Source organism: Anolis sagrei, chromosome 3 (genome assembly GCF_037176765.1).
Source record: "Anolis sagrei isolate rAnoSag1 chromosome 3, rAnoSag1.mat, whole genome shotgun sequence".
Lineage (NCBI taxonomy): Eukaryota > Metazoa > Chordata > Lepidosauria > Squamata > Dactyloidae > Anolis > Anolis sagrei.
In genome coordinates this window covers 41,233,265-41,260,733 of record NC_090023.1, presented here as the reverse complement: position 1 = coordinate 41,260,733, position 27,469 = coordinate 41,233,265, and the positions used below count along the sequence as shown (strand labels likewise).

Below are 27,469 nucleotides of genomic sequence, written 5' to 3'. Positions count from 1 at the left end.
AACTGGCCAATATACAGGGTGAAGCAGCATAACTTCCTTTTCAAAACTTAATAAAACCCATTGTATGAATCAGATTTTTTTTATAATGTAGGCACATACCTAAAGTTTTGTTTTACGTAGTTTTGAAGATCAAATTAGGTAGGTGACATCCCACATTCTCCATACACTGAGTAAACTGATTTCTGGTGTTTGTCATGATTCTTGCCAGAATAGCAGGCATTATGTTGGCAATTTCTTCCTGGATGTTGGTCTTCAAATCTTGTAGGGCCCTTGGACGGTTCACATAAACATGGGATTTCAAAAAAAAAAAAACCCATAGAAAAAAATCACAAGGGGCCAAATCTGGAGAGCGGGCCGACCACTCCAAATCCCCCCTAATTGAGATGAGGTGCTCTTGGAAGTGTTCCCTCAAAACAGTCATCGATGCTCTTGAAGTGTGTGCAGTTGCACCGTCTTGTTGGAACCAAATGTCCCCTAAGTCCAACCCATCTAGCCGTGGGGAAAAAAGGAACATGTTTACATACCGGTCCGAATTCACTGTCACTGCAACTTCCATTTTCTTCAAAGAACCAGGGACCAATATTTCCAGCTGAGGAAATTGCACACCACATTGTGATTTTAGGTGAATGCAAAGGCCTTTGATGCAATTCTCAAGGATTGTTGTCAGCCCAGTAGTGCATGTTTTGTTTGTTGAGGGATCCACACAAATGAAAATGGGCTTCATCATTTAAAAAAAACAATAGCGTCCTCAGGAACGACTTCAAGAAGAACCTCACACGCGTTCCTCCGAGAATTGAAGTCACGTTCAGAAAGTTCCTGCACAATTGCCATCTTGTAAGGATGGAAATGAAGATCATCATGAAGAATTCTCCTCACAGAACGATTGGAAAGTCAAAAGGCAGACGCATGTTTGAGCGCAGAATGCCGTGGCGATCGCAACACTGAAGCTCTCACTGCCTGAATGTTCTCAGGTGATCTAATGGGCTGAGGGACTCCAGTTCTTCGTCTGGTCGCACTTGTAGTTTGACTGAATGTAGTGACCCGCGTCACAATTGATTTCCGGTCCGGGACAGGGGCCAATAGGGCTAAATTAAAGCGAATACGAAAGACGCACTGGGTTGCGATCACAGAACATCTGCTCGAAAAGGAGGCCTCAACGACAAAAGCACGCTCCTCACTGTTCCAACACATGATGGCGACTGAACTGTGTCAGGACAAAGCTTTATAGTTCCGCCTCTCGAACGAGACCACTAGTGCTCCGCTACGTCTTCAACCAACTGAATGGCACGCATTTAAAAAAAGGAAGTTATGCTGCCGCACCTGTATATCACTGGTTGAGGAAGGTCATTGTCCTCCAGAGCTACCAGGATTTGGTCTTGCAATTTCTCTCATGTGAATCAGAAAATCCTGTCCTCAATCTAACCACTCAGAATGCAGATATACTTTGAAACTGGATTCACTATAGGGTTTTGTTTTGTTTGTTTTTTACAAACTCTAGGCTGTATATAAGAGCCAATGTGGTGTAGGGGTTTGTGCACTGCACAACAACTCTGGAGACCAGAGTTGAATCCATTCTCACCCATGGAATCCCACTCTGTAATCTTGGACAAGTCACATTTTTTCAGCCTCAGAGGAAGGCAAATGTAAAACCACTGGATAATAATAATAATAATCATCATCATCATAATTTTGTGTCAGGGGCGACTTGAGAAACTGCAGTTCGCTTCTGGTGTGAGAGAATTTACTGTCTGCAAGGACACTGTCCAGGGGATGCCTGGATGTTTTGATGTTTTACTATCCTTGTGGGAGGCTTCTCTTATGTCCCCGCACGGGGAGCTGGAGCTGACAGAGGGAGCTCATCTGCACTCTCCCCAGATTCAAGCCTCCGACCTGTTGGCCTTCAGTCCTGCCGGCACAAGGGTTTAACTCAATGTGCCAGCGGGAGCTCCATAATAATAATAATAATAATAATAATAATAATAATAATAATAATAATAATAATGTATTTATTTATTTATAGCCTACCCTCTCTCCCCAAAGGGGAGACAAGAAAATCTTTGGGTCCCCATAAGTCAGAAATTATTTGAAGGCATACAACAATAACAACAGCAACCACAACTACAACAACAACAAGGCAGTGGAACCAAATAGATAACCATAGTGGCTAGCTGTAAATCATCCTTGTCCCTCACCATGCTGGCTGGAGCTGATTAGAGTTGGAACAAAAGAACATCTCAAAGACAAGAGTTAGTAATTTCCTGCCTTTTAATAAATAGCAACTGTCAGGCACAGTATAATAATTAGTAATTTTCAAAGATCAGGATCTGAAGTTAGTTTTGCAATCAAAGAAACTCAACCTAGGTTGTTTTTTTTTTTTTTGACACACTATGTCCCACTATGTATCAGGCACCTAACACAACCAGTTTCATCCAAATCCTTGTAGCTGATATATGAAGTATTTGCTTCCTGCTCTCCATATCTATGCAAAAATTAACAACTTCCCCTCACATCATCATCTCACTTAGAAGAATACTTAAGTTGCTTGACTGGCAATGTACTTGTGACCTTTCCATACTTTCTACTTACTGGCGAGTTCACATACTTCTTGTGCAATTCATAATAAAACCTTTTACCGAAGTCTGTACATACCAGAAGTACATGCAATGATCCCCTGAACAGTGTGTGCCTTGTGAGAGGTCAGATGTAAGATTCAAAGGACAAGCCAGCACTTCAGGCAAGTGAAATGCAGGAAATACTGGGGAGAAATCCTTACCCAACTGGTGAAATTTCACTATTAGCAATTCTCACGAAGAACAAAAGCACTGATTGAATTAGAAACAGGAAACAAATTTTGGGGACAGTTTAAAACAGTAGTATGTACCACCTCTGAAGGTAAAACAAAAAATATATGCCTAAAGCCAGTTTGGAGATTGTTCTGCACTTGTCTGTTATCAAGTTCTTGGTTCAAATTCAACACCTGATTATCTAAGGCAGCTCTAAAAGAAAAGAGTCATTGCCCTTATCCACCCAGGATAGCCATACTTCATAAGAGAGCCTATCTGCTCCAAAGCATTTCACTCTTTTCTTCTTAGACATCCTAGAGCTGAAAGTAGTTCTACCCACACTGCAACTATAACATCCATCTCCAACCAGTGGATCCCCCAGCATCTAATCCAGTGTTTCTCAACCTGGGGTCCCAGATGTTTTTGGCCTACAACTCCCAGAAATCCTAACAGCTGGTAAACTGGCTGGGATTTCTGGGAATTGTAGGCCAAAAACATGTGGAGACCCCAGGTTGAGAACCACTGATTTAATCCATCTCTTGGGTCTAAGTGAGTTACAGCAGTCCTTTCTGTGCTCCCTCCTTTAAGCTAGCTGATAGATACCCAGAACTAAATGCACCATATTCAGTGAAAAAAATGAATTAATAGGACAACGGGACTTCCTTTTATATAAATAATTTTAAAAAACCAAGCCTGGACTGCATTATAAAATAATGGAGATAATTTTAGTGAAAATTTAATTTAAAATAGTTTAATTAGTTTAACTTCTGTCAATCTAGCAGTGCAAAAACATGCAAATGTGAGATCAATAGGTACAGCTCTAGTGGGAAGGTAATGGGGCTCCACGCAGACATGCCGGCCAAATCTTGGAGGCATCTACTGACAATGCCGGCTCTTCGGCTTAGAAATGGAGATGAGCATCAACCCTCAGAGTCGGAGACAACTCGACTAAATGTCAAGGGGAAACCCTGGTGGCACAATAGGTTAAACCCTTATGCTGGCAGGACTTAAAACCGACAGGTCGGAGGTTCAAATCCGGGGAGAGTGCAGATGAGCTCCCTCTGTCAGCTCCAGCTTCCCATGCGGGGACATGAGAGAAGTTTCCCACAGGATGGTAAATCATCTGGGCATCCCCTGGGCAGTGTCCTTGCCGACAGTCAATTCTCTCATACCAGAAGCAACTTGCAGTTTCTCAAGCTGCTCCTGACATGAAAAAAGGGAATCCTTTCTCTTTTACTTAGTTTAATTAATTCTAGCTAATTTTAATCTATTTTACAAATGTAGAAAATTTGTATGTATTTTAATTTTTTTAAATCTCCAAAATGTGCATCTGTCCCAAAGCAACAAAGTGTAGTTGCTAATCTGCATTTTGTTGCAACACATTGCTAATCTGAATCTTCAGCACATTGCTAATCTGAAAAATGCCAGCACTATTGCTAACCTCATACAAAGTATTTGAGAAAGCACTTCAAATATATAAGAAACAATTTGCTTCACTTGGTAGAATTTGACCTGCATGGCTATATGAAATAGACATTTACAAGAAAGACAGTCAGGGGTGAGAAAAGCGGGCAGACAAGTTTAAAAAATGCATTGAGTGCACAAAAAGGTCTCAGAGTTTCTACGAATTTGAATCATGATAGTTACAATCACTTTAAAGACTGGGTTCAGACAGATCTGTTACAATGCCCAAATAAACACTATTAGGGAGCAGAACATGTAAGAGTCTTACTAGATGAGATCTAGTCCAGCATTCTGTACCTATAGTGGTTAACCAGATGCCCACAAGCAGATCTAGAACTCAGAAGTTATATTTCTAGATTACATGCTGGCCAGGAAATCCCAAAGTTTACTTCCTTTTCCAAACTCTGATAGAGTGTAAAATCAAGAGCTGCTTCCCATTCATGATCCCAAGTGAGTGGTATTCAGAGACACACTTGCACTAGTTCCTTCAATACTCTTGGATGTAGTTGATCTGGCTCTGGGGACTTGAATTCGTTTAGAGCAGCCAGGTATTCCTGGATGACTTGTTTCCCTATTTGGGATTAGATTTCACCTAATCCTTCATCTATTCCATGTAGCTGAGGTTGAGGATGGCTTTCTTTTTGTGAGAAGCCCCGAGGCAAAGAAGACACCGAGTAGTTCTGTCTTTTCCCTATCCCTGTCATCTTCTCACAGAGGCCCTATCGCCTCCTTGTTCTTCCTTTTTCTACCGATGTAAGGAAAGAAGCCCTTTTTATTGTTTTTAATATCCCTGGCAAGCCTGAGCTCATTTTGTGCTTTAGCCTTGCAAACCTTTTCCCTACAGGAGTTAGTTATTTGTTTGAATTCTTCTTTGGTGATTTCTCCCCTTTTCCACTTCTTGTGCATGTCAAAAGAGTCTTAGCCCAGTTACAAGTTCTTTGGACATCCATTCTGGCTTCTTTGCACTTGTCTTATTTTTCTCTCTTTGTTGGCACTGTTTGCAATTGCACCTTGAGTATTTCACTTTTGAAAAACTCCCATCCATTCGTAACTTCCTTTTAGAATCAGTCTATAAATCTGTGCTCAGTAAATATCAAACAGAGTCTATGTAAAGCAATAACCACAATCATCATTAAGGCACAAAAAAACCCAAACAAATAAAAGTAGCAGCAGCAAAACTATCGCAGCAATTAGTATGACACTGGTATTAAAACAAGTTTGAGCTGTCTCCTAGATTTCCCACAAAAATGGAGGAGAGAGCAAAAAGTAAGTGTTCCTAAGTACTGTAACTTGAAGAACTGACCGGCACAGTATCAGGAGGACAGCCAGACTGTGTCTCTTGCTATTGCTAGCCTTTGGCATGTTTTCCCTTTTTGTGGAGCATTTAAAGCATCTTTCACGGGATTATGCCGTTATTTTGGACCGCTAATGAAAGGTGGCATTGCCCCATCAGCAGATGACTGGGAGAAACAAAGGCCCTCTTATGAATTCTTGAAAGGCTACTGAGAAAGGAAATGTGGCGAGGAAGGAAGAGCCCAGTGACAAGCAGTTCATTGGAGCTTTGGATGATTGAGGCTCCTGTTTTACAAGTGCCAGTGTTCTGGGAAAATGAAGAGCAGGTTCCAAACCGCTCAATGGCTGGTTTGCTTAATCCCTCTGTAGTTAATATGTAACTCCACCTGTAATCCCACACCTGCGTTTACCTAGTGAGCCCCATTGAATTCAACGTGACACACCAAATGCAAAAAAAGAAAAAAAGAAAACTGAACTTTTTGGCCATTTGATTCTTTGCGTAGTTACTCATTTACACGCAGTTGCTTTTATATCAAAGAGAAATGCAGTGCAATGCAAAAAAGATCCACACTGCTATCTTTTAACAAGGCTGCATTTTGTGATTCTTTCTTTTATCTCAAATGTTATAATTCTAATCAAGTTAGAGACCTGTCAGATTTACAGGATGGTCAACATCTTATTTTATTAGTTGCACATGGCCCCAAGAATCCTAGCACCCTTAGAGGCATGAAATAAATGCATGCTCCCTCTCCTTTAATTCACAAAACTCATGCTAGCACTTGAAGGTGCAGACAGAAATATCTGGAATTTTTATTTGCTCAGTCACTGATCGACCAATTGATTGATAGCATTCATATGCTGCTCCTCAGCTTTAAATAGACTCCCAGAGGAGGTTATACATAATCAATGAAAGATCAGACATGCAATCGAAACAGACAAAACAGAGGCAATGTGTAACAAATAAAATAAGATGGTGACCATCCTGTAAATCTGACAAGTCCCTAATTTGATTAGAATTAGTAGGGAACCAAATAGCAAACTCACTTTCAAAGTGGGCTATGTTGGCCAGGATCAGAAAGACTTTTAAATTTCAATTTCAATTTCATAAGCATTATAATTTCTTTCCACTTAGAAGACCTTGTTATATCATACGCTGCTTGTAAAAAATACTTTACTTTTAAGTGCCATTTCTTATTTACTATGCAAGGCTTCAGTAGAAGGGAAGCAAAGGTACAGCTCCTCTGGTCTCATTGAGTTCTATTTTTCAAGCCAAGTCCAGCCCAAACCATGAGAGAGACAATGTGATCCTCTTCTATCAACAGCATTTTATGTGCTATTTCCTGCAACTTCTCTCACAGCTCAGTATTATCCAAGGCTGTCAAGAAATCTATTCCAGTGACTTCAATTGAGCTTTTGCCAGGTAAATATGCACAGGCCATATTCGCCTGGGAGAAAAAATAAAAGTATAGGCAAAACCCACATAAATGACAAAGTAGGCTAGAACTCTATAAAACAGGTGTCTCGTTTGAAACTATTTTACACATGGCCTTGATTTATTAAAAGAAAAAGGAACTGTAGATTGTAACAGTCCAGAGAACTGCTGGGATTTCTTGTTGGAGTCCACTTGTCCTTTCAAAGACCCAAAGTCTCCAGGGCTGGGCATCAAGATGGTAAAGCAGATTTGTTTCTTGTAAACCAAATACCCAGACTGGGGAAAGAACACATATTTTGAGGGGTTTCGTTTTTTTAAAAAAATAGGCAATTTTCTTTTGTTTTAAACAGGTGTTTTGAAATTACTAAAAAGGAAATAAAGATAGGTAGTAGTGCACATTACATTTTAAAATTCAAGGGGTAAATATAAATATCATGTTTTCCTGAAAATAAGACACTGTCTTATATTTATTTTTCTCCTGAAGACATACTATGGCTTATTTTCAGGGGATGTCTTATTTTTATTCAGTATGGTACAACATTCTGCATTTATGGGATGAACTCTTTGGGTTCAGTAGCAGACTGCTGGTGTCTGTGTGGAGTGGGAGACACCCACAGACAACATTTTGCTGGTTAGAGCTGGGGAGCAGCAGCTTGTTTTTGTGTGGGGTGAGAGAGACCCACAGACGGTTGATGGTCAGTGCTGGAGGAAAGAGACCCACAGTGTGAGTAAAACGGCAGTCACAACTTTACTTCTTCCCCCTGAGGACACACGTCCTGCTCCTCACTTCACTGAGGAGACTTTTACTTTCACTCACTATGTCTCCCTCTATCCCTCCGCTTGCAGCACACAGAGAATAACTGGGACCTGAAGGGGGGAGCGGACCTTGTACACTGCATAGCCACGCCTATCACTATGTCTTATTTTCAGGGTATGGCTTATATTGCGCAAATGCTTAGAAATCCTGCTACGGCTTATTTTATGGGTATGTCTTATTTTGGGGGAAACAGGTTAGTTCTGGTTATGTATATAGATAGCCTATTGTCGGGGGAGCATTGAATATAGGGGGTGTTTTGAATGTAATTTCCCACTTCTTGGCAAGGGGTTGGACTGGATAGCCCACAAGGTGTCTTCCAACTCTATGATTCTATGCTTCTATAAATCATGTCACAAGTACCTTATGATGGTGGTATAAGTAAGGGGTGGACAAAGCTAAAGCACTGCTCCACAAAATAAAACACCCCCTCCCCCCGGGAATACCTCTTCAGTCCTTACATTTCCAGTATTGCCATAACTTAAAACTTTGGTGGAGCCTAAATTGAGACAGAGTTTAGGCATTCAAAGTAAAGGGACAGGCAAAGTTACCAAGAGAATGTGGTGAACACAGCAAGGATCAGAGTTCTAGTTGTGAAATGTTTCCAACAACTCACTTTCCATAATTCTAGAAAAGTGGTGATTGCGGGGAAATTTCATGAGGAAAGGAAAGAATTCTTATTTGTTGGGGGAAAGTCCTCATTCCCTCCTGTGTCTACACCCCCGGCACAGATTCTTCCCTGCTGAGAGCTACAAGGCTCTTGCTTAATAAGGAAATGAGAAAAGCCAGTGAGTGGGAAACACACTGAACAGAAAAACCACAAGGCAGAGACACCAGCTCACTCCAGGATGCCAACTAAACAGCTTGCCTTGGTGGAAGTGTGGGTAGAACAGCACAACTTGGCAGGTGTTCAAAAATTGGGCTGCCCCAGCATAGAGAAAAGAGTTCTTAGTAATGATCATTCTTGCTTTTAATTAGCATCTTTAAACTTTTGAAAGTGAGCACATTGTAGTGGCTTTAGCATTGTAGCATGACTTGGGGAAACCAGAATGCAAACCCAACTCAGTCATGAAAACCCACTGGGTAACCTTGGACAAGTCGCACACTCTCTCAGCGTAACAGGAAGGCAATGCCAATTCCGCTCTTGAAAAGTCTTGCCAAGAAAATCCTAAGTCAAAGTCAACTTAAATGGATACAGCAAAAACAAAACTTTTCTAATGTCAAGTATCTGGTGCAATTTGTATGCTGATGAATGCAACAGCTTGCACAGCACTGTCACTTTCTCGGTGGCCGGTCTTTCTTTTCTTCACACACAAGTATGAAATATTCTATTTCTTCTTTCAGCATAGTCTTATACAGGTCTACTGAAAAGTCCTACTTACGTTCAGGAAAGCTTACAGGTAAGCAGGCAAAGGATTGCAGACCAAACAGACAAAAAGAATAGATTCTCCCACACTGCATATTTTCAAATCTTCCAAGAGTTTATGTAATAATTTCAGTGTGCCTTATTCCCAGATAAATTACTTCTCACATTGGACTAGATGGACTACTATGCTCAAATTGGGCCACCATTACATGCACTCCTCTTTGCAAGAGTTATATTTATATCTACAACACATGAAGTCATTGGTGCTTTTAATGTATCAAACATCCTTTCATTGCAAATTACTCATTTTAACATGAAGGCAAATACCAAAGAAGAACAAGCCGTCCTTATGAGGGAGCAAAACATATGTTTCATCATGGTGGGTGGTACTTCACATTCAGTATTTAGACAACAGCATCTTTAACAGCAACTTTCACCAGACATTAATTAAAAGAGATTCTTAATATTCAATTGACTTCCATTCCAGTGAAACCAAATAGACCATCGTCAAATGTTGCTAACATAAATGATGAAGTATGATAAACGTAAAGAAAATGAAGAGACAAACAAGCACAATTCTGTTTCAGAGATTCAAAATAAATTACATTATTTATTTCAATAAAATTGGGTGACATTATGCTTTGGGTTTTTGTTTTTTGTTTTTTTTGCTTTAACTGCTTTTTTATTCAACATTATTATCAGCAGCCTTGGGCGCCAATTTTAGAGGAAATTCAATAAACCAATAACATTAAAAGAGACATATAAGTGCTCTCCTCTCTCATATAGCTAAGAACATTAGGCTAGCCACCTGAAAATTGGTGTGGATACTAAGGAGAAGCTAAAGGTGTGTGTCTCGAGACTATTTTCCAAATTACTGCCCATCCTCATTTCTGGGGGAAAAAACCAGCTAAAATGCCTGATGAGTGGAGGTCCTTGTCTGTTAGTGACTTCAAGGATGCATATCTGTGTTTGTGTATACCAGTGGTTCTCAACCTTTTTTTGGCCAGGGACCACTTGACCAGTTACCACTTTGACCAGGGATCACTTGACCAGGGACCTCTTTGACCAGAGACCGCTCTCCAACATTAGTACCAAAAGGGTTACAAATTGGTCTTGGGTCAACTTCAGATTCAGTTTGTTTATTTGAGGTTCTCATTCAGAAAACTGCATTGGATAGCCCACATCAGCTCTAGTTTCTGATACAAAACATATGCCATCCAGTAGTCGCCAACTGCTCGCCCACAGAAAACCATACTTAATAATCTAGAGCTGATGTGGTAGTAGTAATCTTTTGTGGGTAATCAGCCTCTCCTCTCCTGACATCCTCATTGCCACAACACTATAAGAGGCTTTCATGAGACCAGTCGCTCTCATAGCCACATAGTTTCAAGGCAACTGTGTAGTAATGGTGAGGCCATGACCATATTTCTGTTCTTGATGACCACTGGTGGTCCACGGACCACAGGTTGGGAACCACTGGTGTATACATATGCCAATGAGGTGGAAATGGGAGAGATCAAAAAGAAATCTTACTATCCAGAGATCTAGAGCAGGGTATGTGTGAGGAGAAGGAGAGGCAGAACAAACGCTGGAATGAGAAAAAATGAGAAGAAAAATGAGAGGTATAGTTGCCATATTGCTGAGTTGGATGGGCTTTACATGGGTTCTAGCCATGCTGCAATGTAGCCAGTTACTCAATTAGCCTACCTGGATCCCTTGCGAAGGGGCCACTAACTCATGTGAAACTTGCATGTGAATGAGTACTCTGGTGGAAAAAGAAAATTGTCAGCATGCAAGAAAAATGGAAGCATGAGCACTGAGGTGACAGGATTTGGACTCAATCAAAGCAAATTAAGTCACCTCAAAACCATACTCACATGCCAATGTTGATTAATTCAAGAGGCCTCAAAAGCTCTAGCAAAAGGAAGTTAAATACTTCATTACCTTAAAATTCCATGTTATAATGTCATTTTTGAGAGTCAGCATGGTATAGTGCTTTGAGCATTGGTCTATGATGCTATGAGTCCAAACTCTTGAAACCTACTTTGAGACCTTGGGGCAACACACTCTCTTTCAGCCTCAGGGGAAGGCAAAGGCAAACCCTGTGAACAAATCTTGCCAGGAAAAATCTGTAAACGACCTGATAGCACACAACAATGTTTTGTCTTCAGGGTGCCTTATCACACTTCTGAGGAGGAAGAACAGGCACCCTTCCATCATGCTTGAATCCAGCTGCTGCTGAAAGTAGTTTTTTGTCGTCCTCAATTCTCACTCTTCCATCCTCTTTCCTTGTGCATTGTGTTTTATCTAAATTGTAAGCCTTGGGGCAAAGACATCCTTGGTTAACTATGCCCAAGCTTCAAACTTTGGCTAAAAGGAAGGGTGTTTCAAAGAAAACAAAATCAACCCCCCCCCCCCCGTGTTTTTCATGCATTCTCAAAATTAACAACACAAAATGGGGATCATTATATGGCAGAGATGGAGAAAGCACTGGTTCTTCTATGTTGAGTAATTTGGTCACATGAAAATGAGCTGACATCCTCCAAATTCTGTAGTCTATACTTCGGCAATGAGTCAGCCTGGTGCCTCAGAGTGGGCTGCAATTGTTTGGGGGCAGAAACCTCCATGCCATCAGCTCTCAGCAAATTTCATCAGATACTTCTTTGAATACAGCTTTAGAAATGATAATCTGATCATACATTTTTTTTAAAAAAAACCCAACACATTCCTATTTTGCTATTTTGCTCTGTCTTGCTACCTTTCTGCAGGCAGGCAAATACAATTTTTTCAGTAGGTCTCAGAAGGGGAAAGTCCTGTATAATATTTTATATTTTGTATTTACTATTTTTCTTTCAATGCTTCCTGTTTTTATAGTATAATTATATTTTTATCTGGTACATTTTTGCTATATTTGTTTTAATTGTTGCCAGCACCTTGAGTCCTGAACTGGGAGAATTATAATTTCTCCCACATTTGAGACAAGAAATAGCAACCAATCCTAAAATATCCTTATATTACATTGCTCCAATGCCAAAGCATGAGGGTGCCAAACAGAATGTATTGGAGTGCTACTCTAGTCCTCTCTGCATCATCTATCAGTGTTTTAGAAGTATAAAATCATAGTATCATAGACCTGGGAAAAACTCCAAAGACCATCCAGTCTAAATACCTGCCATGCAGGAATACACAGTCATCCCAGCCTCTGTTTAAAAAGCCTCCAGAGAAGGCTACTTCCCCAAAGATTCCACTGTCGAAAAGCTCTGACTGTCAGCAAGTTCTTCCTAATGTTTAGGTGGATTCTCTATTCATGTAGATTGAATCCATTATTCCATGTCCTAGTCCAGTGGTTCTCAACCTGTGGGTTCCCAGATGTTTTGGCCTTCAACTCCCAGCAATCCTAAGGTAAAGATAAAGGTTTTCCCCCGACATTAAGTCCAGTCATGTCTGACTCTGGGGATTGTTGCTCATCTCCATTTCTAAGCCAGAGCTGGCTTTGTCCGTAGACACCTCCAAGGTCATGTAGCAAGCATGACTGCATGGAGTGCCATTACCTTCCCACCGGAGTGGTACCTATTGATCTACTCATATTTGCATGTTTTCGAACTGCTAGGTTGGCAGAAATCCTAACAACTGGTAGATTGGCTAGAATTTCTGGGAGTTGTAAGCCAAAAAAAAAAAAAAAAAAAACACCAGGGGACCCACATGTTGATAGCCATGTCCTTGTCTCTGGAGCTGGAGAAAACACCATCAATATGACATATTTTCAAACATTTAAATATAACTATCATTTCTCCTCTTGACCGTCTCTTCTTCAGGCAAAACATACCCAGCTCCAAAAACCACTCCTCATAGAACATAGTTTTCAGACCATTTTGATTGCCCTCCTCTGGATCCATTCTAGTTTGTTGATTTCTGGGAATATTTAGAAGTTCAGTTATAGTAAGACTGATGGAGTGATAACAAACGATAAAAAATTATCTCATATGAGATAATGTAACTTTGTAGAAATGATCAATTGTTTATTTGAAAAATAAAATGTGAGGGACATAGGAAAATGGACCAAGATTGTTTCTATTTATTCAGGCTGAAATACAGACAAAAGTATCCTCTTCTTTGGAATGAATTATGATAGCAAAATTAGGACAACTGTATGATTACCAACTACTTCTAGGCTAAGATTTTTCTTAAGATACACACAAACATAACTTGCTGCTTAATTCTATTCAAGCTTATTTGTAAGTTAGTTTCCAGTGAATATAAGTAAACCTTCTCCAATTAAAATTGCTTCCACACCAGAGCCCTTTAGTGCTGTTGCCACACTGCCTTTCCATAATTAACTGAATGTTACATTAAATGTAAAAGGAACTGTATCTTTAACCTCACAGGCAGACAGATACCAAAAAAGAAGGTTATATTTTCAAAAAGGAAGCAATTATAGCATAACCCGAGTGAGTCAAAGGTGAACGTGGCACCAGGAGGCAAGAGGAGAGGAAACGAAAAAGAACACACGACAAGAAAGCTGATATGTCTCACCATGTGAGTAATGTTCTGTTGTGAGGCTACAGAACATGAATGTCATGGCAAGCATTGGTAGGATCAATTAGTGATGCCAAAGCCACAGATGGAAGGCCAAGAGGCACCAATAGTGGCACAAAAATTGATGTTGACATTGACTTATAGTTATTTCCAACTGTTGGCAGCCCTACGGAAAATCTATCATGCCATTTTCTTAGCAAGATTTGTTCAAAATGATTTTCCTTTGTCTAGCTCTGAGGCTGAGAGTGTGTGATTTGCCCATGGTCAGCCAATAGGTTTTCCATGGCCCAGACCTCCAGTCACAGTCCACTGCTCCAGTCACAGTCCACTTTGGAGTATTGTTAAGACAATACTCCAAAGAACGGATAAATCCAACAGAAGCTCAAGACTATTCCCGAAATGTATTTCTATTAATTTATTGATGAATTCCTGCTTGATTTAAATATATCTAAAACATTCAAAGCAACTTACATACACCTATGGCTTGCTTTTTCTTTTAAACAAGAAACATGTTGGGGATGGAATCCAAGTAACCACTGATCAAATGGTTCCTCACCATGGAAGTGGTACGTAGCCATTTTGCTAATTCAACATTATACCTGATCTAGCTTCTGCAGAGTGTATATTAAAGGGCTGTCATGAAGGATTTTTTTCTCACTAATAGGCTGGGCATTATAATATGGTTACTCTGACAGCAGAAGTAAACTGACTCTTAAGAAATCTAATGGTCCGAAGTGCAATTGAAAAACTCACAAATTGTTTTCTTTTTAAAGATGGCTCAATAAAATCTATAGCAGAGCTGTCCTGTGGTGAAAAACATTTTTCTTTTTATTCCATACAGCTGTATGATTGCAGAGCTATAGAGCTGGAAAGTGCCATGTGGGCCGTTAAATCCAGCCCCTTGCTTTACGCAGAATCTCCAGATAAAGCAAGTATGGGTAAACCCAGGCCTGGGGGCTGGATGCGGACTCTTGGGCTCTTTTCTCAGCCCTCCTCTCTCTCACCATCTTATTCTTCCTTCCTTCTCTCTTTCCTTCCTCCTTCCCTCCCTCTTTCTCCTTCCCTTCCACCCTTTCGTCCTTTCTTCCTTCTCTCTATTTCCTTTTCCCTCCCATCCTTCCACCCTTTCATTCTTCTCTCTTTCCATCCCTTTTGTTTTTCCTTCCTTTTCTTTTTCCTTCCTCTTCTTTTTCTTTCCTCCTTCCCTTTCTCCTTCCATCCTTCCCTTTTACCCTTTCGTCCTTCCCTCTTTCTACCCCCTCTCCTTCTTTCTCCTTCCTTCCTTCCTTCCTTCCTTCCCTTCTGTCTTTTTCACTTTTCTTTATCATTCCTTTCCTTCCTTCCTTCTCTTCATCCCTTCCTTCCTTCCTTCTCTTTTCCTTCCATCCTTCCCTTCCACCGTTTGATCCTTCCTTCCCTCTTTCCTCACTCTTTTCCTCTCTCCCTCTTTCTCCTTCCATCCTTCCCTTTCCCCCTTTCGTTCTTTCTTCCTTCTCTCTTTCCTTCCTCCATTCTTTCCTTCCTTCCTTTCATCACTAGACAGCCAGTCCTCCTATCAGGGAGTGCTAGCATGTGGCCCCCAAGTTAGAAAGTTTTCCCATGCCTGAACTAAAGGGCAGGTAACTGTTTAGCCTTTAGAAAAAAAAAGAGAGATATCCAGAGAAGGAGACTTAATCACCTTGGTAGGTAGTTGTTTCATTGCTGAACCACTCGTACTATCAAGAAGTTTCAAAGCATTGTCTCTGCAATTTAGGCCCCTTTCACAATGCTGTATAAAATCCACATTGAACCAGATTATATGGCAACACGGACTCAGATAATTCAGTTCAAAAAAGATATTGTGGATTATTTGGCTTGGAATTCTGGGTTATATGGCTGTGTGGAAGGGCCCTAAAAGCCAGTAGTTAGCCTTCTGTAACTTAAAACCACTAGACTCTTTGAGGCAGCAGCAAACAATTTACAGAATGCAATCCTATCATCCCTGAGTCTTTAGTCTAGCATATCTCTCTCTATATATATGTACAGTATGTATCTTTTTCTTGCCCCTGCCCACTTCTTTTCTTCTTTCTCTTTCCTTTTTTCTTAGATGCTTATTACTTTGATTGTGGAATAATTTGTTTTTGTTAAAATAAAATAAAAATTTTAATTCGAAGGTCCTTTTTGTATTTAGCACTGCTGAGCCATGTATATATTCCATCCTACACCAATGTATTTGGTTTTTGTTGCCTAAATGTAGAATTTTGCATTTGTCTCTACTGAATTTAATTTTATTAATTTCTGCCATTTTCAGTTCATTTAATTATTATGGATGGTGTGGTTTTAATAGAAATTGTAATGTTTTTAAATGTTTATTGTGTATTAATTTTAATTTTAATGTTTATTTTAATTGTATATTGTTTTAAGGCATTGAATAGTTGCCTATATATAAAGCCTCCTTAAGTCACCTTTGGGATTGAGAAGGGCGGGGCATAAATATGGTAAATAAATAAATAATCCTTTGAAATGCTTTTCCTATCTTCCAACTTGTTTGCCACCCCTCCCAGTTTTGTGTCATTTCAAAATTTAATGAGTATTCCCTTTACCCCATCATCTAATCCTTTATTAAAACGTCATAAAGGAATTTCTCCTTAGTCAACACTGAAAGAAGGGAAAAGTACATGAGGGATCCCAACACCTTATCTAGATAACTTACATATGGTTTCATTTTCTTCAGAATTAATATACCACATTGCCATAATTTTTTTCAAAGGAGAAAATTATATTAATTGGTTTGCATATTCCTCTTGTGCCAAGGTGGGTGTGAAATAAAATCACAGAATACTCATGACCGTAGACCAATATACTGTATGGATGGATTTCATATATTTCCATAGAACATAAACGAAAGGAAAGCTCTTGATGTAATTTTTGTATGAGAAAACAACAGGGCGGGGTTTAAATGGTCTGGCCCAGTTTACAGGCAGAGTGATGCCAATTGGGTGCTTTTAGTAAGGCTGTCTACATAAGATTTTTCTTTCCCCACCTGCTCCAAACAGCTGCCGCTCCATGACGCATGAACTATATTAGCAGGAGTGCTCCCCAACATTTCCCAACAACTGTCACCAATATTGTTACACTCTAGGCATGCCACAAGTGCACATGAAATGGGGGAAGAATTTTGAGAACACACTAGTACAGTTGCTATAGCTTTACTGAGGTAGGGACAGGGGATTAATACCAGAGTATTGAAGGAACTTCAGACATACTCACAGAAATCTTGTATGAAGGGTAAGGTGCCAGAGATCTGGAGACAAGCAAATACTGCCCATCTCTTCAAAAAAGGCCAAAAAACAAAACAAAGCAGAACAAAGAAAACAAAAAGATCCAGGAAACTACAGGTCAATTAACCTCACCTCCGTACAACAACAACAACAACACAGGTTTTTTTGTTGTGTTAGGAGCGATTTGAGAAACTCCAAGTCACTTCTGGTGTGAGAGAATTGGACGTCTGCAAGGATGTTACCCAGGGGACGCCCGGATATTTTAACATGTTACCATCCTTGTGGGAGGCTTGTCTCATGTCCCCATATGAGGAACTGGAGCTTATAGAGGGAGCTCATCCGCGCTCTCCCCGGATTCGAACCTGCGATCTGTCAGTCTTCAGTCCTGCCAGAACAGGGATTTAATCCACTCCAACAACAATTTGTTTTTTGATCAGGTCAAGAGGCTCCAACAACAATTTGTTTTTTGTTTAGGTCAAGAGTTTAGTAGATGGTGGGAATGCTGTGGATACAAAATATCTTGTTTTCAGCAAACATTTGATGATATTTTGATTTGCAAACTAATTAAATATGGAATAGAAGGAATCACTATTAGATAGTTGTAAAATGGAGTTTTTGCTGGCTGCTTTTCTAACTGGAAGGAGGTTTCAAGTGGAGAGCCTCAGACATCTGTCCTAAGGATACAGGATTGAGTCGATTTTTACCTTTCTCTTTCTTCCAGGGACTTGTAATGAGAGATAACAAGTTGCCCGGGGTTACCTGGGAAGCTTCATGGATGAGAGGGCATCTGCACGCACATTTTCCTGGTTTTAAAATCACTGCACTACATTTGCTGTCATGTGCTGTATGGGTTGGACTGGATGGCCCTTGGAGTCTCCTCTAATTCTATGGTTTATGATATTTCAAATCAGATGCCACTCCATCTGAAACATACTACATCTTGTTCATTTGTTTCTGCCACTGAGACACTAAATTTGACATTTTCCATTAAAACAGTAATTTAAATAAAACTTTGAAAACCACCCACGTATGATAATAGAATAATTATTATCACCTTAGATTCCCTTAGCTGTAAAAGTCTCTATTATATGTGTCACACTGTACCGTTTTAGAGTAATGCCACTAAAACAAAAGAAATAAAATTCTACTTCAGACTTGTATGAATGAAAGTGGACTTATTCATGTGATGGCCAATGGCATTTAAATTCCTCTTTCTGAGGCCCACGTCAGTCATGTGAAGGTTATTCATTAACTTTACTGTGCTTACTGAAGCCATTTTCAGCAAGTACGGGAAGCAAAGGTTCAGAGTCAACCTAAGGAGAATGAGTCACTGACAATGAACATATAAAATATATAATAAAATGCAAGAGTTTATCTTGTCTGAAGGTAAATGAGAAAGCCCATGCTTTCTCAGCTGCCTATTTCAGAATGCAGATGAGTGGACTGCATGCTTGACTGCTATCCTACTTAAGAAACATTGTCATCATACAGAAAACTCATCTCAAGGACTTGTCAGGTCCCAAAACACATTTTGCTGAACTTCTAGTAGCTTCCAGTAGACATGTTTTTGTTTTTGTAATGGGGAAACATTTACTGATACATTTATTTGCTATGATGCATTCTGGAAGAGGACAAAATGCCCCAGCTTGCTTGAGTTGTATTGCTCATTCTTTGGGAGCAGCTTCTATACTTAAGGATAGGTGACTTAAGATACTATCATGCAACTTTGTCACATGGCCACCGGAATCGCTACATGTAATCTCGTGTCATCGGGGAGGCGTGGGGAACCTGGCACCCCACATCACATGACTCCAGATTTCATTGATCCCATGGCACAGCTTCCCCATGGCTTCCTATGGCAACATGGGAAGCCTCCCACGTTACTGCGGCAGCAGCATGTGCTGGCTCCTTCCTATATCACCCACGGATCCCCACTGTCGTCATTTGATGGTGGAGCCAGCGTATGTCGGGAAAAATATGCCCTTGTGATGAGGTCAATGATAATGTGAAACAGTAATCTTTTTCCTTCTGGTCCCATCTGGTCCTTGCCTTTTTAGACCATTACATACTCCCTATACATTTTCTGGTGGACCAAAGAAAAACACAGTGATGTTTTGAAGTCAATCTCATTTTCTTCAGCACTGGCTGCAGTGCACAATTACATTTGAGCCAAGAGTCCTGGGTGCCATCTCACACTAGAGATGAGACTGTTACTTCAGTATGTTTATAACCTATCCATGTGCTACTACAGGATCAAAATTTAGCAATACACTGGAAATACAATACCCCAAACTCCAGATAACAAGAGGCAGTGTTTCTAGGTGGGTGGCATGGCAAGAGAAGAGTAAACTTCAGTTTAGGAAACATTAGGACACTAACACAAAACCCAGGGAATAAGCAGCATTTAAAGAAAACTGTCTAAGAAGACATTTCTGAGATGATAGCTATCATTTGACCTTATTCCAAGATAATAAACTGTCATATTCAGATTGTAGGCAGACTGGTTTCCTACTGAGAAAGTCAGAATTCTTGTGGATTACTTCCTCTAACCCTCCAATCAGAATTGGTGCTGTAGTAAACATTTGATTGGTACAATTGGATCAAATCTGGCTCATACAGTTCCCCAATCCAGGCTACAAATATGCATGAACATTTTGACCGTCTCCTGTGGATGTAGGGGCTGACCTCACAAGCAGAAATGAAACATGGGCAAAGCTGATATCTCGTCCCATATCGCCCATTCCAAACAATCAAACTGAGCAATATTTGACAATGGGATTAATCTAGTGTTCATCACAAGCTGGGAGGATCTTGAGGAAAAAAGGAGCCTGACCAAAGAGGAGGCCTATGCTCCTTCATCTTATGATGCAGCTTTTCTCACTCCTCAAACAAATCCTTTTCATAATTATTTTATTCTTGCTGGTGGTTCTAAATACATATAGACTAAGCAAGGTCAGCCCTTGTTAGTACTTGGATGATATAGCATCAATGAATATCAGGTATTATAGGCTGTAGCTCAGAGGAAGGAACTGACTGACCGGGAATTCAAACTTTGGACTCCAAAGTCATTGTTTATGAGGTTTGACTGTGTTGTACTCCACCTTAAGCCATGAGAAGAGGTTGGTAACAAATACAATTTAATAATAGTAGTACTAGTAGTAGCAGTAATAGTCACTCAATAATAGAGGTAACAGGGTAAGCAGCTAGTGGGAGTAAATGAAATATTTAGAGTGAGCAGTGATTGGTGGAAGTATTTGACAGAATCTGAATGCAGCTGGTTGGTTTGACAGTTTGGGACTGAGTTTTCTGTGCATGAGGTGAATGTGTCAGGTTTAGGAATCAATGAGGGAGTTTAAGAATGTGATTTACTTAAGAGAATATAGTGAATGAGAACTTTAAAAGTATTGCAGCAATGATCTGCTTGTTATGTTGAACTTCTGTTAATAAAGTATCATTTTTGTGTATTATATGGGTTTAGCCACAGTGCCTGTAATACTGTTCTATGGAGATCGAAGTTGCACACTATTGTGCACAGGAATCTTCAGGATATTCCAATGGTGTCCACAGCAGTGGGACATCAAGGTGGTCCATACACTTGTGACAGAGGTGAGGATAAGAGAAAGCCCTCACCCTTTTGTGATAGCTGTAAAATTTGTGAAAATCTTCACATATGATGGCAGTGATTTAGGCAGAATCATAACATCTGGTGGGAAAAAGGGATGGAGTAGGAGGCAGAAGTCTGACATGGCTCTCCCACTGTGCAGGCTATAGTTATTGCCTTAGCCTGTGGAACATCAGAAGTTTTAAATAATGAGGTGGAAGGACCTGCATTATTGCCAACCTTAGTAAAGGTAAAGGTTTCCCCTTGACATTAAGTATAGTCATGTCTGACTCTGGGAGATGGTGATCATCCCCATTTCTAAGCCAAAGAGCTGAAATTGTCAGTAGATGACTCCAAGGTCATGTGACCGGCATGACTGCATGGAGTGCCATTACCTTGCTGTCAAAGCGGTACCTATTGACCTACTCACATTTGCATGTTTTCGAACTGCTAGGTTGGCAGAAGCTGGGGCTAACCTTTCGATCAGCAAGCTCAGCGATTCAACCCCTTGTGTCACTGAGGGCTCCAAGCTTACTAGTGAAAAAAACTAGTGAAAAAAACCCAATGCACTATAGGCTCCAAATGCATGATTCCGTGAGATTCTGTAGTGCAAACCACTACAGGCAGGGTGCCCTGTGAATTGGTTGTGACAAGAGACAGAGGGCAAACAAGGGGACAACAGCAACAATGGCTGAAATAATACAATGGGGGATGATGGCACTTTTCTCATCTCAGACTTGAAGAAGAACTCAAGTTACAGCTGCAATGCTTACAATCATGTAATGTGACATAATGAGAGTTTCTCCATGCCCACCTGGCTCCTTCAACTGTTATAGGCAGTGGAGGCAATGGCTCACAATGCTGTGCTATTATTATTACTCTAGCAAAAACTATTATATGATTAAAGATGAAGGAACCATACAATTTCAATAACATTAGTTATATTGTCTGAAGCATCAGACAGAAGGTAAGCATGTGGATCGACATTTTAACAAGTCTCAAATTATAGACTGTGTTTGCCAGAGAACCTGAGGATAGTGTTTGGTGTTTCAATACATTATTAATGTGACACTGATAAGCCATGTATTGTCAGTGCTGGAAAAGGTCCGGTCAACAAATGAAGTAAGCAATACCTAAGGGCCATTGTTGGCTCTACCACCGAATCTATGGGTGGTTGAATCATATGAAAGTAACAACATAGAATACCTACATTATTGAAAAAGCAATTAAAAACAAAAGAACTTACCCTTTATGAGCAACAAAGCACTACTACCAGTCTCCCCTCAGTTCATGATTTGTGCTTAAAAAGGTGGCAATTTCTCCCATTTCAACTGAAATATGCTAAACTGTTTAAGCACCTGACATTGAGATTAATGTTTTGATTGCACTGAAAATGTTACTTAATATTTCAAAATAATCTTCCACTATAAATAGAAAAAAATCCTGCAATATAAAGATGCAACACAAAGTCTTACCTCCAAAAGACCATCTTCTGGAAGATCTGTACAATGAACTGCATTCTGAATCTTGTTCTTGCCATAGATAGCACGAAGTGTACCAGGACGAAGATATCGGGCTATTTCCTGTACAACACAAAAATATTACCAGAAAAAGAAACTGGATTATTACATGAACAGAAATATACCCAAAAGGAGCAATTAAACCAGTTTCAATCATGACTTTTAAACTCGTGTCTTGTGTCCACTATTTTTAATCATTATTCTGTGTATTTTAATATAAGTATTTTTAAGAACTATGTTTTAAAATGTTATATTTTGTATAATGATTCTGAGTTTTTAGCTATGTTGTAACCTGCCTCAAGCCACAAGGAGAGGAAAGTAAGAAATGAAAATCTAATTTATTTATTTATTTACTCCACTTCCTGCTGGAAAAGATAGGTCTTTAGATTGGTTTTCAATTCTGAAAGTTCATTTAGCTGTTGGAACTCTCCTGGCAGGTTGTTCCATATTCTAGGGGCAACCGATGAAAAGGTCCTCTGAGTGATGGTCACCAGTTGGGTTCTGGTGGATTGGAGTCGCCACCCCCCAGAGGACCTAAGTGTTTAGGGCAGATTGTATGGAAGAAGACGATCCTGTAAGTAACTTGGACACAAAGGCTTTAAAGGTCAAAACCAACACCTTGCACTTTGCCTGGAAATTAAGTGGCAGTTAATGGAAATGTCTTCAGGATAAGTGTAATATGCTCACTCCTGGATGTTCCGGTGACCAATCCAGATGCCACATTTTGAACCAGCTGGAGTTTCCAACTTGGTACAGAGGTAGCCCAATGTAAAGCATACTGCAGAAGTCCAACCTTGAGGTTACTAGTGCATGCACTACCATCTATAGGTCCTCCAGATCTAGGAAAGGGCATAGCTGGCATATTAGCCGAAGCTGGTAGTATGCCAACAGAACTTATTTTCAGACCAGGCTGCTTATGGTCTGCACTGAGTGAGACATGTCTGTATGAACTGGGATAGCTCCCAGTTTTACTCAGGTGTTCAACCTACACTTCTAAGGCCCTCAGCTGAATATCTGAACATGGTATATCTTTAAGCCAGTACTCAAATCTCGGACAGCAGCATGAAAAAGTACTTCTAACTGGTCTTGCATTTTTTTTCTTTTTCTCTTCCAAATTTTACAGGGTTCTACAAAACAGGTTTGCTATGTTGTAGACACTTTTTGTGCTGCTTTTTAGAAAATAATGTTTCTAAGTTTCTAAAATTTAGGATTGCATTACAATTAAATTGCAGACAAAATTTCATCTGGAACACAACAGATTGATAGGACAGATGAACATTCATTTCAGAGTGGATTTTGTTTTTAAAAGACAAGTAATTGAACTGCAATTTGATGTGATAGGAATCAACTAAGACTGAGACTGTAAAACAAAATGTACTTTTTTGTATGATTATTTGTGATTAAATTAAAATTCTGTTGCACAGCACTCACCTTGTTTTTTACTTGTAGAAGTGAAGTGCTACAATTAAACTAACACCAACCTTCTAATGCTAATAAATGTTTCACATGTTTAAGGGACAATACAGAATTTTTCCAGTACTTTATCTTTCAGTCAGGGGAGAGTGTCAGTGCTATAAGTGGGGTTAAAATGCTTGAATGCTTCACCAAAAAGGCTAGCTTTGTAGACTAGACTGAATTTTAGAAAAATATCATGAGGAAGTGGGGCAGCTAAGGGACAAGAGTCCCAAAGACAGGATAGCTGAAAGAAAGCTTCAAAAGTATGAAAGAGGCCAGCAAAATAAAAACGCGAGAATGTGTCACCTGTTGACTTATGGCAACCCCAGATATTTCATAAAGTTTTCCTAAGTAAGGAATACTAAGAAGTGGTTTATGTTAGTTCCCTCTCTGAAATACATGCTTAAGGAAAAGGAAAGAAGAAAGACACATTATTAAGTGGAAGATGGAACTCATTTCAGAGTTATTCACACCAATGAGTCCGTTTTGTAACTGTAGATTTCTAGTTCAATTTGCTGTTGAAATGTAATAGTTATAGGGATATTATTACATGTTAAATGTGGGATGCTACAAAATAGCTCTTTACAAGCAATAAACTAAACGTTGAATGTAACTGAGGGATTTCCTCCAAAGCATAGCAGCTATTTTGTCTGTGAAAACAGGCAAATAGAAAACCAACCTGGCGGGAAATGTTACTTTAATGTGCTATGCACAGCCATTTTACACCCTGTTCTTTTATATATTGCAAGTAGTCTTGTGTCCAGTATATGAACAATGTATAAGCATATATACATTGCTTATACATTTTGGTTCACTTCTACTTTACTGGGAAATTGGCTTCCAAAATAGTTGTAGAGGAACAACATTCTCTTGAATCTGTACCATTTCCTCATTTTACAACATATGTTGCTAGTACCTTATTTTATCATGCTTGTTTCTGGATATTTCATCCTACATGCCTTTACTAGTTGAGGAAATCCTGATGATCATCTCATCAATGCATCTGATGAGTAACAATGCAGATTGCACAAAAAGAATGTACAGGAAAGCAGCTGATCCAGCAATGCATGAAAAGCACCCCCCATGTTTGTGTTGTGAAATTTATAAATATACCTAAAATTATTGGCTTGTTCTGCATGATTCTGCCTAGATGTTAAGATCAGCCTCTGATTCAGCTATTCCACGTACAACTGAAGTAAAGGGGTCAGTGACAGGATATTGCACCTGTGGAATCTCTCCTCTTGATGATTTCTGCCTGGTATTATCACAGGGACAGGAGAGAAACCTCCAAGCAGGATGGTAACACATCAAGGCATTCCCAGGGCAACGTCTCTGTAGACGGCCAATTCTCTCACAACATAAGCAACTTGCAGTATGTTCTCAAGTCACTTCTGACAGGATAAAAACTTATTTTAATGGCACCAGAAACCTTTCTTTACTATGAATTGCTAAGAAGGTAAAGATTGTCAGGGGAGGTCCTAATCTTGGTCCCACCATCCTCGCAAATGCCTTCTCAGTGGTGGCCCGTCATCTGTGGAACTCTCTTCCCAGTGATATCAGATCAGCCCTCTCCCTCCTACCCTTTATAAAACAACTTAAAACGTGGTTGTGGGGCCAAGCTTTCAAACAATACATGCAGCAATTGATATTGATACTGACCCTATGTCACTGACTGTTAGTTTGACCTGGACTATGATTTGAATTTGCGTTATTTTAAATGAATGTTTTAATAATTTAATGACTTAATTACTGTTTTAATTGCAATTGTTATTTACGAATCTGATTGATGGCATCAAATGGTTGCCTGTTGCAAGCCGCCCTGAGTCCCCCCCTTGGTGGGTGAGAAGGATGGGATACAAATATGTGAAATAAATAATAGTCTCGATTTGTTACATAGTCACTTGACTCAGATATTACATTGGGACTGTTTTACATTTAATTTTTTTAATCTCAGCACTCTGCTCACATAGTATTGGTCAGAGAGAGACCAAGAAAGATTCCAAACCAATATAAATCTAAAAATGAAATGTTATACAGTGCTTACAAGGACAGATGACTATTCACACTTTTAAATCTGAATTCTATTTATCCAATTGTAAATGCAAAGTAAGAGATTCCCACCTTTTTATCCGAGTAACAACAAACAAGACACCACCCTGCATACCTCATAATCATCTCATGAATACCAATCAGCTCTGCTCCATTAAGTGCAAATCTTCTCAGATCAAGGGATCTGAAACAGCTGGCTGCAGTTTAGATTTTTCAAATATAGAGTGAATTTAGACTTATAACCTAAATTGTAAATCCATAAAAATGTAAGTAACAATGTTTGCAAACACTGAGAACACGTGCAACATTCAGGGATATCTATAGGGAAATCAGCTATGATTTCCAATAGTTTCACAATGCTTATATATTTTGGTTCGCTTCTACTATACTGGGAAATTGTCTTCCAAAATAGCTAGAGAGAAGCAACATTCTCTTAAATGTGTACCACTTCCTCATTTTACAACATATCTTGCTAGTACCTTATTTTATCATGCTTGTTTCTGGATGTTTTGTCCTACATGCCTGAAACCATGTGGAGAGAGAAGAAATTTGAGAAAAAAGTACCAAATTTGGTTAGTGAAGGATGTTTGTCATACTGCAAGGAAATAAACTGATCAAAATTCTGCTCAGGTGGCCCTGCAGTAGAAGAAAGCATGCCGAACAGACCAGTGAGCAAACCCTAAATTATTCATCTCCCAAACAGTCATTTAATCGGCTACAATTCTTATTTCTTTTTTTTAAAGAAATAAGCTTTGTTTCATTAATGGTTGAAAAGACAATGAGAAAAAAGCCAGAGAGTAAATGCTAATACTAAAGCTACCCCATCTGCCAGCCACTGCAAAGGTTGCTGCTGTTTTCCAAAGAATGTTTCTTGCAGCACAGCTTACATGTGCTTCAAAAACCCTTACCAGAGAAACAGGGGTAGATAACCGATAATCCTCTATATTTTAGGCTATGGTTTCCTCAACCCCAGCAACCATGCTTGGAGGTGCAGGGAGATGGAAATGATAATTTTCAGCAGCTGAAGAGCCACAGATTCCCCATAACTAAGATACATGAGTGTCTGGATCCAGAAGATTGTCCAATAATAGGGTTTTCCAACATTTCCAGTCACCAGTGCCACTGGATTTTAGGATATTTTTACACACACACACACACACACACACACACACAATAGTCTGGGCTGTTCTAGTACAATCAATCATGTAAAAATATCTTTAGAATATGAGCTTATATTATACATTTAAATGAGAAAGTCCAGTGTACAGTGCACTTTTGCAGCTGATTTATTCAGAATCCTGAAAAGGTAAGTTGAAGATCAATCCTGACAAGACAAAGGTTCTCCAGATCAGTCGCACATTGGATCGGGATATAGGGTGGCAATCTGTGCTCAACAGGGTTGCACTCCCCCTGAAGACACAGGTTTGCAGCTTGGAGGTTCTCCTGGATTCAGTGCTGATGATTGACACTCAGGTGTCAGTGGTGGCCGGGAGAGCCTTCACACAACTAAAACTCGTGCGCCAGCTGCGACCGTACCTCATGAAGTCTGATCTGGCCATGGTGGTCCATGCCTTAGTTACCTCTAGACTGGACTATTGCAATGCACTCTATGTGGGGCTGCCCTTGAAGACAGTCCAGAAACTTCAGTTGGTCCAGCATTTGGCGGCCAGACTTCTAACTGGTGCGAATTACAGGGAGCAGTCTATCCTCGTTTAAGGAGCTCCATTGGCTGCCGTTTATTTTCCGGTCCCAATACAAGGTACAGGTTATCCCCTACAAAGCCCTGCACAGTTTGGGACCTGCCTACCTTGGGACCGCATCCCTGTTTATGCGCATGCACAATCCCTTCAATCAACAGGAGGGAGCCCTCCTTTCACTCCCACCTCTGTCGCAGGC

The 27,469-nt window shown here is 39.9% G+C and overlaps 1 protein-coding gene across 2 annotated transcripts in view; it reads right to left on the bottom strand.

Annotated features, from left to right (window-relative positions):
- NME7 (NME/NM23 family member 7) overlaps positions 1-27,469 on the bottom strand; it is an 87,405-nt gene that overhangs the window by 3,485 nt on the left and 56,451 nt on the right. For both annotated transcript variants that reach the window (XM_060770743.2, XM_060770744.2), the window contains one exon: positions 22,025-22,132. In XM_060770743.2, coding sequence (XP_060626726.1) covers positions 22,025-22,132 — 108 coding nt within the window. The remainder of the gene's footprint in view (positions 1-22,024; positions 22,133-27,469) is intronic.